At 37.0% G+C, this 18,044-nt stretch overlaps 2 protein-coding genes across 2 annotated transcripts; one reads left to right on the top strand and one right to left on the bottom strand.

The window, feature by feature from the left end:
• Window positions 1-127: 127 nt before the first annotated feature.
• wdr12 (WD repeat domain 12) lies at window positions 128-7,846 on the bottom strand. The gene is made up of 13 exons (XM_067458294.1): window positions 7,680-7,846; window positions 7,409-7,503; window positions 7,079-7,173; window positions 6,845-6,951; window positions 6,642-6,757; window positions 6,375-6,529; window positions 3,747-3,792; window positions 3,518-3,600; window positions 3,298-3,438; window positions 1,573-1,678; window positions 1,350-1,482; window positions 1,192-1,264; window positions 128-627 (listed from the first exon to the last, which is right to left on the bottom strand). Exons 1-13 carry the CDS (start codon window positions 7,718-7,720, stop codon window positions 550-552), a joined length of 1,269 nt encoding a protein of 422 aa, XP_067314395.1. The 5' UTR covers window positions 7,721-7,846; the 3' UTR covers window positions 128-549.
• Window positions 7,847-10,055: 2,209 nt separating this feature from the next.
• Window positions 10,056-12,157, top strand: tcf23 (transcription factor 23). The gene is made up of 4 exons (XM_067458616.1): window positions 10,056-10,096; window positions 10,204-10,546; window positions 11,306-11,590; window positions 11,743-12,157. The coding sequence occupies exons 1-4, from the start codon at window positions 10,056-10,058 to the stop codon at window positions 11,848-11,850; spliced, it is 777 nt and encodes a 258-aa protein (XP_067314717.1). The 3' UTR covers window positions 11,851-12,157.
• Window positions 12,158-18,044: the final 5,887 nt, after the last annotated feature.

Here is an 18,044-nt window from a genome sequence, read left to right on the forward strand (position 1 = left end):
AAAGAACTCACATTCAAAACGTATAACATCTAATTTAAAGTTAACAAAACTACAGAACACTTCCCAATTTACCAATCTCACACAATTTGATATATATGAGAAGGCAAAGTAAAAACAGACACATGACTGGTTTCAGACACTGTATTGAAAATCATAGGATTAAACACTGAATATTAAAGCAAACTAAAACATAAGACTATGCCTTACACTCATGAGCAGCACTTATGTGCAAATCACTGGTAACCCCATTCTTATGTAAATTGTTGCACTGAATTGAATGTACTCAAACTGAATGAGACAATAGGCCTTACTCATAAAACAGAACAAATGTGCAAACAAATCTTCAACCTATTCATACATAAACTGTCTCACTGAATCAGATGCGGCACCATGCATAAGAATGGTTTCACACACAATTTACTCAGATGTGTCTCTTGTAAGGCTGTAAGGTCTTCTAGTCTGTTTGTAGCTGATTTCTAAAATACAATTTTCATAAATTTGTAAGGAGATGCTGCTTATGTTCCCATGGCGATAAAGTTGAAGATAGTTCTATGCCCCTGCATCCGTGACGCAGGCGGAGTATCTGTATGTGTAGAGTTTGTTATCTGCCCCTCCACTCAAAATCAACTAGAGAGAAAAGCAGACAGAGAAAAGAATTTGAGATACATCCACAGCAATATGCTTCAAGTTTCATTACTGTTAACTCTTTCACCGTCAGCAGTTCAAGGATTATCAGGACATGCAATATATTAAAAGAAAGAACAGAGCATCTGCTCTTTTTAAAAAATGTTTATTCTAGCTTCATGCTATCAGCACTTGAATGTGGGAACGTTTCTTTTAAAAAAAGTTTATTTTACGCATAATCTGTATGCGTAAAATAATTTTAGTTTATTTTAGTACAGAATCTCCTAATCAAAACACACCTGAGGAAGATGCAGTAAAACAAGCGATCGAATGGAAGCAGATGCATATGTAAAATATTAAAATTATCAACATTAAACAGCATATGAATCAAAACTATCTAATGTTACTGAATGAAATGTGGACCCAGGACGAGCTACAGGACTGTGAAGCATTAGGGGTGTTGATGGACTCAGTCTACTCCATCTGTGTTTGATCATCGCTCTTAATCTGATCTGGAGATTTTGATTTTGATTTTTAGAGTTTAAATATTTGAATGGTTTGATATACCCCATTCTCTGTCCAGTCAGCACACAGTACTTTGTCTTCATGGGCAGCAAGATCATACAGTGGAGCTTTACAGCTGTAAAGAAAAAACCAAGACTGTTAGGGACAGACATGCAGGAACAAGACGTTGACTAGGTATGAAATATCTCTGAGTCACACACCTCCTGCTATCCCACAGTTTGACCACATTATCAAGAGATCCAGACACCAGCTGATGCTCATGAGATGGAGACCACCTGACCGTTGTCACCCAACCATTATGGGACGTAAGTGAGACGAGAACTAGAGAGCCATCTGGAAATAAAAGTGAGATGAGCAATGAATAATAAAAGCTTTTAAATAGCTGTTAGTTTGAGCTGTTAGTTTGTAATCTCTGATAATCACCTTTAGACCTTGGGTCCCATAGTCGTACGTGTCTATCGGTGCTGCCCGAGGCCAGGCGGCGACACAGTGGAGAGTATGAGATACAGTTAAAAACCTTACTGCCCATCTGCAATGCAAGAACATTAGTTTGTAAATCCAGCAGCCCTTAAAGATGATGCGTTTACTTTTCATTTCTTAGAATACGCAGAGACCAGTAGTGATAAATAGAAGACACTGTGGTCCCATCATATCATGTTTGTTTAAAGGGATACTCCACTGCTTTTTCACATTAAATTATGTTATTCCCTTAACTAAAACGAGTTCATACCATAGACTATTAAAAATATGGACCTAGTGTCCGTGACGTCACCCATAGGATTCCAATAAGCCGTTCTGAAGCTTAAAGTAGGGGCGAGCTGGGCGTTGCCATCATGCGAGCGAGTCATCGCCTGTCATTCCCGGATAACAGAAAATGGGCAAAAAGGTGGGATGTGGGCGGAGCTTAGGTGACGCAATGACTATAGACGGCGGATAAATGGCTATCCACCTGTCACTCAAAGTAACCAAGGCCTTAATTATGCAGAACTTTAAGGCTTTATGTAACGTAAACGAATGAGTTAGAAAAAAATTCACCCCCCTCACAGTTGTCATGAAGGTCAAAATTAGCCGTATGGACCAAAACCACAATTTGTACCAGGCTGTAAACATGTTTTTTTCTGCTGTAAAGTTGGGAATTTTAACATGGGGCTCAATAAGATCCTGCTCCCTTCTGGAGCCTGTCCCTAGTGGCCAGTTGAGGAATTGCAGTTTACATTACTTCCGTATTGGCTTTAAAAGAGATCGCGGGAGGTTGCCGCTTAGTTGATACATACCTCTCTCGTCTCAGTGAGTGCACTTAATCGCTCTGACGCGTGGTGACATTTTGATAGCACTTAGCTTAGCCCACAAAGCCTAGTTCATTCACTATGGTACCAAACAGAAATCAAGTTAGAAGCGACCAAACACCTCCACGTTTTCCCTTTTAAATACAGCTACACGAACAGTTGAACGACCAAGTATGGTGACACAAAATAAAACGTGGCGCTTTTCTAACCGGATTAATAAGGAGAATTATAATGTATGGCAGAACAGCACTTCTGAGAGTTCTTCAACTCGCACAGTAAAAAGTCCCGGCTAAAAAATCCTCCCTCAAATCTCCCCCTCACCCTCTCATTTCCGTCAATGGGGGAGAGGATTTTTCAGGCGTGACTTTTTACTGCGCAGAGTCTGAAGTACTCTCAGAAGTGCTATTCCGCCATACATTATAGTTCTCCTTTTTAATCCGCTAAGAAAAGCGCCACGTTTTATTTTGTGTCACCATACTTGGACGTTCAACTATTCGTGTAACTGTATTTAGGGAAAACGTGGAGCTAAGCTAAATGCTATCAGATCGTCACCGTGCGTCAGAGAGATTAAGTGAACGCACTTAATCGACGAGAGAGGTATGTATTAACTCATTTTTAGTTAAGGGAATAACATAGTTTAATATGAAAAAGCGATGGAGAATCCTTATGTTCTGCCCAAAACATCCAACAGTGGCTCAACCAATTCTATACATTTAAGATGGGACTTTCCATTTGTTCAACCAATTGCAGAACAAGCAGTGTTTTGTGAACATGCCAGAAAACAGTTGTTTTATGGATGACACTAATGGTGCAAAATTCTTGACTCCCTACTACTCTTTGATGGAGAACTGGTGTTACTTACTAGCGTACTCTTCTGCCCGCCCGTTTCTGCATCCCATAGACGGATAGTGTGATCCCATGACGCACTGCACAGTTCCTCTGCATCCATCCAAAGCACTGAAGACACTGCCTCATTATGTCCAGAAAGAGTCATGAGGGGAGTCTAGAGCACAACAAGAATTAGTGAAACTACAAACCATCAACTGAGAACAAGTCTTTGAGTCAAGAACATGTATAGATACCCGTGTGAGCCCCATCTGCTCCGTTTTCTGTTTTTTGCGTGGCCTGTTGGGTTCCTCTATTTCATCCTCTTCCTCTGTTGGCACTGACAACAACAACAATACAAGCCATGTTTTATGAATGTTTTACTAGACATCCTGTATTTGTTTTCCTTTTTTAATGGTGGGTGTTTTTCCTCGTCCTTTTTAATTACTAATTTCACAGAAAGAAGACTAAACACTAAAAACATACCTGCTGACCATATCTTAAGCATTTTGTCCCATGAGCCACTGCAAAACTGAAGAAGAAAAAAACATGAGAAAGACACATTACTAGCAAACGAAACAAATGATGTTATTTTTGGTGTAATTATAATTATAATTAAAGGTGCCCTAGAATGAAAAATTGAATTAACCTTGCCATAGTGAAATAACAAGAGTTCAGTCCATGGACATCACATACTGTGAGTCTCAAACATTATTGCCTCCTCCTTCATATGTAAATCTTGTTTGTAAAAACACTACTGAAAAACAGGCTATTTTTAACATAACCCCAACTGTGACGCAATCGCTGAGATCCTTTATATGTACGCCCCTAACATTTGCATGTCAGCACATGCTCATTTTCAGGCGGAACTGCACATCTGAATTATCAGTTCAGCAGATAAACAAGCGTCACGCGAGGATAGCGAAAACGGCAGATCATGGAAATAAATGTCATGTTCCAGGCTGTGCAGGGGATGTGAGGACTTTTCTTAGCCTTCCCACAGATCAACAATGTCAACAGTCATGGTTGATGTTTATTTACAATCGGATACCGCAACAAAGTAATTCAAAGTTGTTCGTTTGCTCGGCCCATTTCACCACAGAAAGTTTATCTAACCTGGGGCAATATAGCAGGATTCGCTCAGCGTCTAAAACTGAAGAAAGGGCCGATTTCAACCGTATTCCTGGAAGCAGGAAGTAGTGATTTTATCCACTTCTTGACTGTCGAACCCATTTCGTATTAAATTGAAAGTTTCTTAGTAAGACAACATTACGATAATATCCCCTGAGTTGTCTAGAGCTAATGCAAGATGCTAAAGTAACAACTGGTTAACAATTGGCTAAAGTAAAAAAAAACTCCAAGTAGCTCACATAACAGTTTGTCAAATGGTAAAGGTTAATATTATTTCCTGCTAGTTTTGTCAACAACAAAAAATACAACAGTAAATACGCATGTCGATCCCTTTTGATGGATTGAAATCTAAATTAGCCTATATTTCATCATTAAAGGTGCCATTGAATGAAAAATTGAATTAACCTTGCCATGGTGTAATAATGAGATTTCAGTACATTGACATAACATACTGATTCTGAGTCTCAAATGTCATTGCCTCCTACTTCTTATGTAAATCTTGTGAATCCATAAAAGTTCTTCTCAACATAAACCCAACAGTGACACAAGCATTGGGGATCATTTATATGCACGTCCCCAACATTTGCATCTGTTCAAACATGTGCATTGTCAGGCGGAAATGGGAGCGAATCATCAAAACAAGCTGCGCATGGACACACTTCATGTTCCAGGCTGTGCATGAGACTTTTTCTACCCTTCCCACAGATAAAAAAAATGTCAACAGTCATGGTTGATGTTTATAATCCGATACCACAACAATTAAATTCAAGATCGTGCGTTTGTTCGGCCCATTTCAACGAGTCTTAAACTGAAGAAAGTGGCAATTACAACAGTATACCTGCAAGCAGTAAGTAGCGATTTATCCACTTATTGGCTGTTTAAACAGTTTCTGATAAATTGAAAGTTTCTTAGAGAGATAGCATTGTCTAGATAACTCAAGATGCTAGTACAGTAACAATAGGAAACACCAAGTACCATACCAAAATAAATAGTGTCTAATGACAAAGGGTAATATTATTTTGTATTACAAAATACAACCGTAGATACTTTGCTTAGATCGTTCACTCGATCCTTCTAGCAAACGTCACCTTTTCCACCATATAAGTTAAAACGATAGTCATTTGACAAGGCTATTCATTTTGTAAAAAATGTAAGTTATATATTTATATTTTTGAGAACTGAAGTATGGTGTTTCTGCCTATTTGTATTTCAGATTAGGCTACATCACAGTCACTGCGTAACGTTAGCCTACAGTGTGATAAGCGTTATATAAACATGCAATATCGTTGACGAAAAAAGACAAGTCTAAAATGTAGGCTGAATGATATACTTGAAGCAGAACATCTCAAATGGAGATTGATAAAATGCAGCTTACTTGTTTATTGGTGTTTTCAGTTCACTGGCGCACAAGAGAGCTTGCGTGCATATGGTTGCCAGATTGGACATGTTTAGGTATAACACTGGATATCATACAGGGTTTTTTTTTCACAGAAAAGCTCTGTTTGGGGGATTTAATTACTGAAATCTGGCCGTTATTTTTCAGCGGGTGAGTAGTAAACATGACACTGACTATTTTGAGTGGCTTCTACTTTACTTTGTTTTACTACATAAATCGACTTTTAAATCAGTATTCTACTGTCAAACTATAACGTTACTGTACAAGCAACATATTTACGCGCTACCCAGTTCAGTTTGTGATTCAAATTTGAGAAGCTATCATTGTAAAATCATTGCCATGACGGATGCTATAGATGTGTTAGCTGTCATTGAGCAGCAATGGAGTGAAACAGCCAATCAGAGCAGAACTCTGGCCATTGTGGTTTTTATGTGCACTGAAAAAAGAGGAGGAAGCAAAAGAGAATAAAATATGGATGCGGTCATGGCTAAGGAAAAGAGGCCAACTTGCTATACTAATTTAGCAATTTAAAGGTAAGTAGTATTATGTTTTAGTGCCATGACACATTGTAAACAACACACACAAACCTTTGTCCTAGTGGGGTCAACTGCAACTGTGTCTACACTTCCTGCATGTCCACGGCAACAGTGCCGAGCCTTCACTTTGTTCCGTTCGGAATTCCACTCCCACAACATGATTGTTTGATCAAGAGATGCCGTCAGGAGCAAAGAGCTCAGACCATCTAAAAGCCACAGAACCATCAAATGGACAAATTCAGAAACCTCATGCATCATCAGTTCTCAAACTTTCATACATAAAAACATATTAGGCATCTATATTTGGACATTTCCAACCTCTCTTCACCCAGGCTACATCCTTCACAACATCAGTGTGTCCAGCCACAGTCATCACAGCCTTCCCTTCCATAGACCAAATCCGTGCAGTCTTATCATACGAGCCTGTGAGGATCCTGGGCACAAAGCAGAGAACTGACTTTAATAGATCAGCCACATCAAAACCATCCAAACAAAAAGATTTTTAACTTCTTGAAGCGCACCATTCAGAATCGGCCTCCACCGAGCTGATCCAGTCATCATGCATTATGCACTCCTCTGGCTGTGGGGCTGTGAACCTCTCTACATATTCTATTTCCACCACTTCTTCCTGTAAACACATACAAAAACAGATCACATAAGAATGTTTTGGCACGTTGAACAGATTAGCGGTTTCATTCTCAAGAAAGATCTTTCTACAGATGTGTTGGTGAGACTACATTAAATGCATTGCATACCGTTGAGATGTTCTCTGTCTCCATGTGACTGGCCAGTGAAGTGCGGAGAAACTGTCCCCGTACCAAGAAATCAAACTCAACTTGTTTGTGTCCAGCTGTAAAAAGAAACATAAACAATGTGAATAAAAAAATATATATATAACCAAGCACTGCAGCTTCAAAAGACTGAAGACAGCTTCAATCATTAAATCAACAGAAATAATCGTATTGTTAGATTCCACACAATTTTTTGGAAAGTGATTTTTAAGATGTCTTGTAGTTGGTATGTTTGCTGCACCATAACAAGTTAAAAACCGGTCAAAATAAATGTATTGGAGGTAACAAACTCACCATTCTTAGCTTCCAGCAGCTTGTTGATGACACCACTGAGATCCGCCACCTCAGAGGCGGCAGGAATGGAGAATGGGACATCATCTATCAGATACCTACAGAGAAAAGCATATTATATCTGATACAAACACAGCCTACATCTACCATTTTCATCATATGAACACGTTACATAATGTCTCAGCAAATGTCAGCTGAATATCTATTATCTAGCTAACTGTTACAGCTAAACGTTTCCGTTTTGTGTTATGCACACCAGATATAAGTTACTCACTTTTTGTTTTCGGTGAAGAACCGGGCCTGTACCTGCGACATTTTATCTTATTAAACGACAATAATATAGAAAACACATCTGATTACAGTCGAACTTCCCTCTGTGTGGAGAGACACTTTGCCACCATGTGGTTCCTGATGCGTGCGAATGGAAGACATGGCAGTCGTTCGCAGAGCAATCGATGATCGACAAATGTGCTCGCAACTGTTTACGTCTGAGTTGACCTCCAAATGTTTCTTTGGATTTCCAGTGAGGAAAAGACGGAAAAGGGTTTGCAAAGTATGTGTTAAAATACAAATCCATTTAAACCACATTTTCAGTAGATATTTTTAATATCTCAGTTAATTCACCTACAATCAAACATGTCCCTGCTCTCGCTTGGTTCTCAGACCTTTTTCCAAAAAAAAAACCCCACCAATAATCCCACAAGTTACCGTAGTAATCTCAACAGTGCCTCACATTGCACTCTGATTTACCAAAATACTAAAGTCTGCGATCAAAAATCTGAATTTAATTCTTCCTAAACCAAATTATATGGGTGAAACACTTTCACTTTCCAACATTTTTTACTCATTTTTATCATGAGTTAAGTGCAACCCTGGCCAGAATATACACATTATATTTAATTGTATATATAATGGTCCTAAACAATTTAATATACTCATGTGTTAGCAGAATTTAATTTAATTTAATTTAATTTTATTTTATTTAATTTTATTTTATTTTATTTTATTTTATTTTATTTTATTTTATTTTATTTTATTTTATTTTATTTTATTTTATTTTATTTTATTTATTTTATTTTATTTTATTTTATTTTATTTTATTTTATTTTTGTCTCCTGGCCAAGTTTTATGATTTCCCTCATGCTGTAGACACTTTTTTTCTTATTTCATTCTATCGTAAGAAGAAAATAATATCACAATGTAAATATGTATAAATATGTGTTTATATCTTGAATTTCCTTTTGGAAAATACTGTTTCAAATATTAACATACCCTATATTGCCAAAAGTACCGTTGAATTCAGGTGTTCCAATCACTTCTATGGCCACGGGTTTATAAAATAAAGCAGCATGCATACGCTTCTACAAACATTTTGGGTCGCTCTCAGGAGCTCAGTGAATTCTAAATATTTGATGGTCAACTGTTATAACAAAGTGGAAGCATTTGGGAAAAATAGCAACTCAGCCACAAAATGGTAGGCACCGTAAAATCACAGAGTGGGTCGGCGCATGCTGAGGCACACAGTGTGCAGAAGTTGCCAACTTTCTGCAGAGTCAATAGCTATATTCAAACTTTATGTGGACTTCAGATTAGCTCAATTAATAACAGTGCTCAGAGAACTTCGTGGAATGGGTTTCCATGGCGGGGCAGCTGCATCCAAGTATTACATCACCAGGTGCAAGGCAAAGCATCAGATGCTGTGGTGTAAAGCACGCCGCCACTGTACTCTAGAGCAGTTGAGACATGTTCTCTTGAGTGACAAATCATGCTTCTCTGCCTGGCAATCCGATGGATGAATCTGGTTTGGTGGTTGCCAGAAGAACGGTACTTGCCTGACTGCATTGTGCCAAGTGTAAAGCTTGGTGGAGTTGGACTTGGCCCCTTAGTTCCAGTGAAAGGAACTCTTAATGCTTCAGAATACCAAGACATTTTGGACAATTTCATGCTCCCAACTTTGTGGGAACAGTTTGGGGATGGCCCCTTCCTGTTCCAACATGCCAGCGCAAAGTAAGGGCCATAAAGACATGGATGAGTTTTGACTTCAACCCAATAGAACACCTTTGGGATGAGTTAGATTGACTGCAAGCCGCCTTCTTGTCCAACATCAGTGTCTGATCTCACAAATGTGCTTCCAGAATAATGGTCAAAATTCCCATAAACACACTCTTAAACCTTGTGGAAAGCCTTCCCAGAAGAGTTGAATCTGTTATAGCTGCAAAGGGTGGGCCATCTCCATATTAAACCCTACGGATTAAGAATGGGATGTCATTAAAATTCATGTGATATCAAGGCCGACATCACAAAACTTTTGGGAATATAGTGTATGGATCTAGTTTTTTTTTTTTTACTTCTATAACTGGAAACTCTAAATCTAGTTGTGCAAGTAGAAAGGAACTTTGTTCCATTTGCCTGCATTCTTTTCAAATATGTGATGTCTTGTCAGCCAGTAGCAGTTAGACAGCAGATGCGATTTGTATTTTAAGAACCATGTCCTTCTACATCACTGGTCTGGAGTAATAACAATATTTCATGTTTTAATGCTAACATCACATCTCTTTATCCAGATATCCTTGAAAAACTTGTTCCATGCAGTCTGATCAACACCCATCACGTTGACAGCTTACACAGTAACTTTTCATTGTTTTAGGTCATGTCGCCCCAGCAAACTGAAGGGTCAAGGTTGCGTCTGCTGTGGGTCTGCAGCTGCAAAAGGGCTCTATGTTTTTCCCAAGACCCTCCACTGTTGCCGACCTGCCTGGGGACACCATGCAACTCTCCTGAGTCTGCTCCCTTGGCAGTGAGCACCCGTGGGAGGCAGGGCGAGAGATAACGTACCGCTTGAAGATCCCCACATTACCTCACCAGATAAGGCAGAGGGAGGGGATGGAGCAGAGCAGAGTGGACATTGGGCCTTTGGGTGGAAGAGAGGGCCGAGCCCCTTCACGCAGCTCGAAGGAGACGCTGAAGTGCTGTCATTTAGAGGCTGGTTTGATGGCCTCGCCGGTAATTCCCATGGCAGAGCGAGCGGTCCAAGAGGATGTGGCACAGGAGCGGGGAGAGATGGGAGGAAAGAGTATGCGGACGCAGAGATGGACACAACCATGCGTAAAACAGGCAACACATCGAGAGCCAAAGAAGTGGGTGAGTAAAAGAAGTAGCGGATGGTTTGCGCTCAAAAGGATTTAAAATCGTTTGGTTATAAAGAGCAATGAGAAATCATCACTATGGTTTTTATTGTGTATTAATGCACATCAGTTAATATCATGACTTCTTACATAGTGTGTCTTTTTTCCAAATTAGTCCCAAAATAGTTCAATGCAGAATATTGGATTTTAAAAATAAAAAAAAGTATTATTTTAAATACAAATGAATGAATAAATAAATGAAATCAACAATAATAATATAATAAATATAAATTCCAAAACTAAGAAAATGCATATTATAGGTTTTTTTTCAAGTTATAATATAATCTGTAATGACAGTTGAAATGGAAGCATTTTCATTTCAGACCCACTTTATTATCTTCAACTACTATGTACTAACGTTTAAATTAATAATACGATACAATGCACTTATTGTGTACATGCATGCATTAGCATCATATTTAAAAATACATTCATGTAATTAAAGCTTTCATTTATTTCTATAATTACAATGTTGACCCTTCCCTTGCTTAACCCACACTTAAACCTAATCACAAAACCAGTTCCTGACCTCAACCCTATCCCACCTCAAATGCATTTTTAAATAAAACATGAACACACTAAATGACCTATACATAACAAAATTGTTTAATGTAAGTACATAGAAGTTAAAGACATCTAATATAAAGTGGGACCCACCTCTGAAGATTCACAAAACATGACAACATTTTTCACTCATTCCTTTTGATTGTTTTAGGCAAAGCCTGGACCGACAACTCCATCCAGGGCATATAAGAGCCAAAACTCTCCTGAGAATGCAGCGAGAGAGAGGAGTCGTGTTCGCAACCTCAGACAAGCCTTCCACAGCCTGCAGGCAGCTTTACCCTCCGTCCCTCCTGACACAAAACTCTCCAAGCTGGATGTGCTGGTCCTGGCCACCAACTACATCGCCCACTTAACTGAAACCCTGGAACTGGACCAGGGTGGGATGTTGGGGGAGCACCCCATCCTGCAGAGAGCAGAGTACCTACATCCTGTGAAGGTGAAGGACTCTTCACTACATTCACTTCTTGCAAAACTTGTCTATCTATCTTAAAGTATCACATTGTAATATTTTCCCAGGTTTTTAAGGATTTAAAAAAAAAGAAGTTTTGATTAACTAAGCCAGTGATAGACTTGAATCCTCTTCAACAGAAATGGCCCATGCGTTCTCTTCTCTACTGTGGGCACATAGGAGAGCGACTAACAGGAGCACAGGTCAATCAGGAGTCATCTGGCCCACCTAAGGTGAAAGCAGACTAATGGACTGAGAAAATATCTGAGAATTATTGGACCACACTGAAGCTGTTGAGAATGGAAAATAGATATGAGCACATATTTTTTGTTATTTTTTATTTTTACGTAGGATCTCTTTTATCAGTTATGTTTTGACCACACATTTGATATTTCCACATTCTTTTGTACCTTTTATTTTAATAAGTCTCTGGTATATATTTGTTTATTACCCCACATACACACATATATTGTAGTCGGTTGTTTACTTGACCAAGTCTTCCAAAGTAAGTGCATACCTGTCAACTAATTTGTATTAATTTGTACAAAGTAATAGACATATAAATAGACAAGTAATAGACATGGGCCATATACCCGAATATCCCATATATATATATATATATATATATATATATATTAACTAGTGCAGGAGACTAGTTAATTAATGTAAGTGAGGATAGCAAAATAAAACCAAAAATTCTTCATACAGTGGACTATAAAGTTGATAAAAATTTGGGACCAAAATTATTCACACACTTTGACCTGTGTAAATTTAACCCCTTTTAACTTTGGTTGACCTAAATTGGTATTATCTAATTGTGTACTTAAATGTAACAGCTGACAGTTGATTGGTTGATTGTAATCCATTACATACCTTTCTATCAAAGTTGACGGCATTATCAAAGGAATTTGTTTGTTAGTTCTTGTCATATTTTATTACCATCTTCTAAACTATAGTGAATAAACTGTGATAATGTGAGAATGTTGAAGGTGTCTGCATACATTTTGGTTTGACCGTATATACTGTATTTCATTTAGGGTCTTTAATTATGTATAATATTTGTTCACTTTTTTGCCAATTTCTTTATTAAAAGGGGAATAAAATAGGAATAAAAAAAACCAAAATTAACAAATTTCACAAGAACACAAAAATTTGTAACATTTTTTGGTTAAAATGATTTAACCATTTAGAAGATAAAGTAAATAATTTAGATCATGGGATAATATCCCATAATTTTTTTTTATCAACTTTAATTTAATTTAATCAACTTGGTGTTGAAAAAAATTAGATCCTTTTAAATAATTTGCTCTTACCCATTCAAACTAAAATTTAGGTCACTTTATCTCTTCTGCCGCTCCGTATCCGAGTGTTTGGGTTTAATATGCATGTTTTGCACTTGATAGTAATAAAATGAATGTCTTGATTAGTGGGAAGGGAGGATTGTTATAGGGAACATTTAGTAACCACACATGAGTGGACAACCCCCATGTCCTCTTAATCATGGATAGCACAGCACATCGTTTAAAATTATTATAGGCTGTAAAACAACATTCTAAAATATTGTTCCCCTCAAATCTAAAAGTGTTGTAAGGGTATTTGCTTGGAAAATAAAACATTTTCTAAGCACTTACTCTCAGTAATGAGGATGCACTGCCATATTTGGTATTGTACAACTACAGCATTCCATAAAGTGTGCCTGTCTTCCCAGATTCATCCAGGTTTGGACCTATACGTCCTGCAGGTATAGTCATCATTACGTCATCCTGTTCAGGTGGGCCGCGGATCTGTTTGACCGCTATTGTGAACACTATTGTGATTGAGGTTGATTAGACTCTATGGTTGTTAACTTTGACTTAGTTGAACCCTGAGTTTACTGCTTTACCCTCTTTTCTTGATTAACAAGAAAATCAGTAACATGGTCTAAATTCTTTATGAGGGAAATGAGTTCCGGTGAAATGTTTGCATACACTTGTCTGAATTTATGTTTCTCGTTATTTTAAAAACATTTTGGTCTTAGTCTAAAGGCTTGAAATTAATTTAGGATCTTCTTCAATACAGTGTAACCCATGTATGGATAAATAAGAATAAAACTATTCTCATTTTTTATAAAAATAATATTTTGAGGAGTTTGTTGCAATAGAAGATAGTAGAAAATATGTATTTCACCACTTTCATTAAATACATTTTAGTAAAGTAATGCATTACTTTTTTATTTACAACTTTGTTTATATTTACAAACTTTTTAAAGTTTTAAACTTGTTCAAACACAGTTTACTTTGTTTTACTATTTATTGACTGAGTTTGCATTTCCTTCAGCCTGAAGATTATTCATTTCAGTTTCTGTGGCAGAAACATTTTTTAATAATTAAAAAAACAAACACTCAAGCCCAGCCAATACAAAAAGTAATGGAAAAGTAACATACCATTGCTTTCTTTAAAAAGTAACAGAAATGGGTTAGGGAGTAACGCATCTCTTTTAAAAGTCTTTCCCCAACACTGTGCATCAGAGGGTTAAAAGCATCCCATGATGCACCTCATGAAGCTGGTTGAGAAAATGTCCAGAGAATATTGGAATCTAGGCCAAGGCTGTTCACTCTGAGGAAAATGAAATATTAAAAGAGATTTTTATTTGTATTATTGTCACTACATGACTCCTGTACAGTTGTGTTATTTAATAGTTGTGATGATTGTACTATAATTCTAAATTGTGGAAAAATATAATTATAATGTGGAAAATAATAATAATAATAATATGGAAATGTGATAAACTACTCATTCTGTTATTAAATTCATTATAAGTATAATTGTATGTGTATCTATGTTCAAAAATTAAACAGGCAGTTTTACACTTACAAAAAAACCTGATTTAAGTCACATATAAAGTAATTGGTTACACTTTATTTGGTAAAACTTGTCATTGTTGTGTTACTATAGTAATAAAAGTAAATTATGCATAATTACATATAACTAACCCTCAACCAAACCGTAATCCTACCCTAACCCTTTAGTAAGTACAACCCCGATTCCAAAAAAGTTGGGACAATGTAGAAATTGTGAATGAAAAAGGAATGCAATAATTTACAAATCTCATAAACTTATTCACAATAGAATAAAGATAACATATCAAATGTTGAAAGTGAGACATTTTGAAATGCCATGCCAAATATTGGCTCATTTTGGATTTCATGAGAGATACACATTCCAAAAAAGTTGGGAGTTTTGGGACAGGTAGCAATAAAAGGCCGGAAAAGTTAAATGTAAATATAAGGAACAGTTGAGGACCAATTTGCTGTGGCGAAAAATAGTGGAGAAATATCAGAACGGAGTTTCTCAGAGAAAAATTGCAAAGAGTTTGAAGTTATCATCAGCTACAAAGCAAAATATTATCCAAAGATTTAGAGAATCTGGAACAATCTCTGTGCGTAAGGGTCAAGGCCGGAAAACCATATTGGGTCCTTTAAACGGAACTGCATCACACAGAAAAATAGGGTGTCAAAATTGAACCTTTAGTGGTACAACAGCTTGTCGCTGGGGCAGTACCCTTAAAATTACATCTTTGTACCATTTTTAACACAAAAGGTTCATAGTAGTACCTTAAGGTACGCATTTGTACTCAAAGGTACTAATATGCACCTTTTAGGAGTAAAAAAAGGTACAAAGATGTCCTTTTAAGGGTACTGCCCCAGCGACAAGCTGTTGTACCCCTAAAGGTTCAATTTTGACACCCTATTTTTCTGTGTGTATAATTCTACTTTAATGGAAAGCACAACATAGAATCAGGAATACTTCCAGAAAAAACATTGTCGGTGAACAGACACAATCCACCATGCCATTCACCGTTAGCGGCTAAAACTCTATAGCTCATGATCCAGAAGCGCAGGCGTTTTCTCTGGGCCAAGACTAATTTAAAATGGACTGTGGCAAAGTGGAAAACTGTTCTGGGGTCAGACGAACCAATATTTTAAGTTTTTTTTTTTTGTGGAAAACTGGGACGCCATGTCATCCGGACTAAAGAGGACAAGGACAACCCAAGTTGTTATCAGTACTCCGTTCAGGAGCCTGCAGCTCTGATGGTATGGGGTTGCATGAGTGTGTGTGGCATGGACAGCTTACACATCTGGAAAGGCACCATCAATGCTGAAAGGTATAAGTTCTAGAACAACATATGCTCCCATCCAGATGTCGTCTCTTTCAGGGAAGACCTTGCATTTTCCAACATGAAAATGCCAGACCACATTCTGCATCGATTACAGCATCATGACTGTGTAGAAGAAGGATCTGGGGTACTGAAATAGCCAGCCTGCAGTCAAGATCTTTCACCAGTAGAAAACATTTGGGGCATCATAAAGAGGAAGATGCGACAAAGAAGATCTAAGACTCTTGTCTATAGACTCAAGACTCAACTATAAACCTGTATTAGACAGAATAGGACAACATTCCTATTCCTAAACCTGAGCAACTTGTCTCCTCAATCTCCAGATGTTTGCAGGCTGTTATAAAAAGAAAAGGGGATGCCACACATTGGTAAACATGGCCCTGTCACAACTTTTTTGAGATGTGTTGTCATGAAATTTAAAATAAACGTATTTTCCCCTCAAAATTATACATTTTCTCAGTTTAAACACTTCGGTCATCTGTTGTATTCTGAATAAAATTAAATTTGAAACTTCCACATCATTGCATTCTGTTTTTATTCAATTTGTACAGTGTCCCAACTTTTTTGGAATCAGGTTTGGACATGTAGTAATATTACTCAGTACTTAAATATATTAGTACACAGTAACGGCACATTAAAATAAAGTGCAACCTTTTATTTGAAGGTGTCTTTGTTACACTGTAATTATACATTCAAGTGCTGAGTGATAAAAAGTAACTACACGTACTTGCTAAAGGGTTAGGGTTTGGTTGAGGGTTAGTTATATGTTAATATGCATAATTTACTGTTAGTAATGTAGTATCATGTAACTATGTCACCTTAAATTAAAGTTACCAAATGAATGCCCTTCCTGGGATGTCAGTGGTTAAAACATGTTAATCACCATAAACGTGGGTTGAATTTTTGTGGTGTGAAACATACATGCCTATCCTCAATTATTCATATCCAGAGCTCCAGATCTTTGCAAGACATGGGCTCCCATCCATAAGAAATGGTCAAGGCTAACTCTATAAATCTGTCCAAGTTCCTGATAAAACATTTTTCTCATGTTAATAGCCAAAATGGACCAGAGAGAACTTCGCTACTAAGGCATAGGTTACGGAGCCAGAGAACGAGGGCAAACGTTTGCTGCGTTAGAATCTCTGCCGCCACAACTCATTTTAGGAGCGACCATTTAAGGAGCGATCTCAGCAAAAACATTGAGTTGAAGAAGAATAGATCTGGTTTTAATGATAATAATGAATGATGTAATCAAGGAAATACTGGGATCTGTGAGAAAAACATGTGAACACTTAAAGGCTCCAATTAGAGCCAAAAGAACTTTATATCCTGATACAATATTAGAACTCTTTAAATTTCCATAAAAATATTATTTTCCTCAGATGTTCAAGAAAATTATCTGTGCTCATTCCCCAAAACCCCATGATTATAATGAAACAAAGAACATCTTAATATCCAAATAACTATAACATTTTGTAAAATCCAAATAAGCTTTACAGATCTTTATTAGGTTTATATAATTGTTTGGGTTTATTTATCATGTATGTTCAGTACTTAAACTACTTAATTCAGGATAATTAGACATTTAAGTAGCTTTTATAAACATGCTTTAGAAAAATGACTGGTGTGCATCTTAAAACAGCACTGATATATTTTAAGATACGTCAGTGCAAGTAGCTTTCAGTTAAAACAGCTGTTATGGAAAATTATAATCACTGATGAAGTATATTGATTATTTATTTAGTGTGTTTGAAATCATACAGGAGCTAATATGTGTCTCTGCCATGCAGGATACTTCTGTGCAGTGTTTAACACTCTTACCATATGTGGAAAACTACTGAGAGGGTTTGTTTTGACAATGGTGGTATAACAGATTTTGATTTCTGTTATGTCTTCATTTCACACTCAATGCAGGCACTGATGACTGTGGCTCTTTCTTGCACGAAATAAACCTTTATAAAGATAATTGGCTAATGTTTGTCTCTTATTCAGTGAAGTGACGAAGTTAAAAAATGTTTTGCCATTACACAGCTTAAACATGCATTTTAGTCTGGTACTAGCTTAAGCATCATCTGTGAAACCAGATATAACAGATTACAAGTCAATTTAAAAAGGTTGAGAATCAGTGACTTAGATTAAGAAACAACAAGAGGTTTCTTTATAAACTGAATGGGGTATAACAGTTTTGCATTTCAGACTTGAGAGCCATTCCTAATAATGAAGTTCTTTAGCTTTTTACCTAGGAATATTAAAAATGAGCTGCTTTCTCCTTAAGAGCTGTGATTT

This window comes from Pseudorasbora parva, chromosome 12 (assembly GCF_024679245.1).
Source record: "Pseudorasbora parva isolate DD20220531a chromosome 12, ASM2467924v1, whole genome shotgun sequence".
NCBI classification, from domain to species: Eukaryota; Metazoa; Chordata; class Actinopteri; order Cypriniformes; family Gobionidae; genus Pseudorasbora; species Pseudorasbora parva.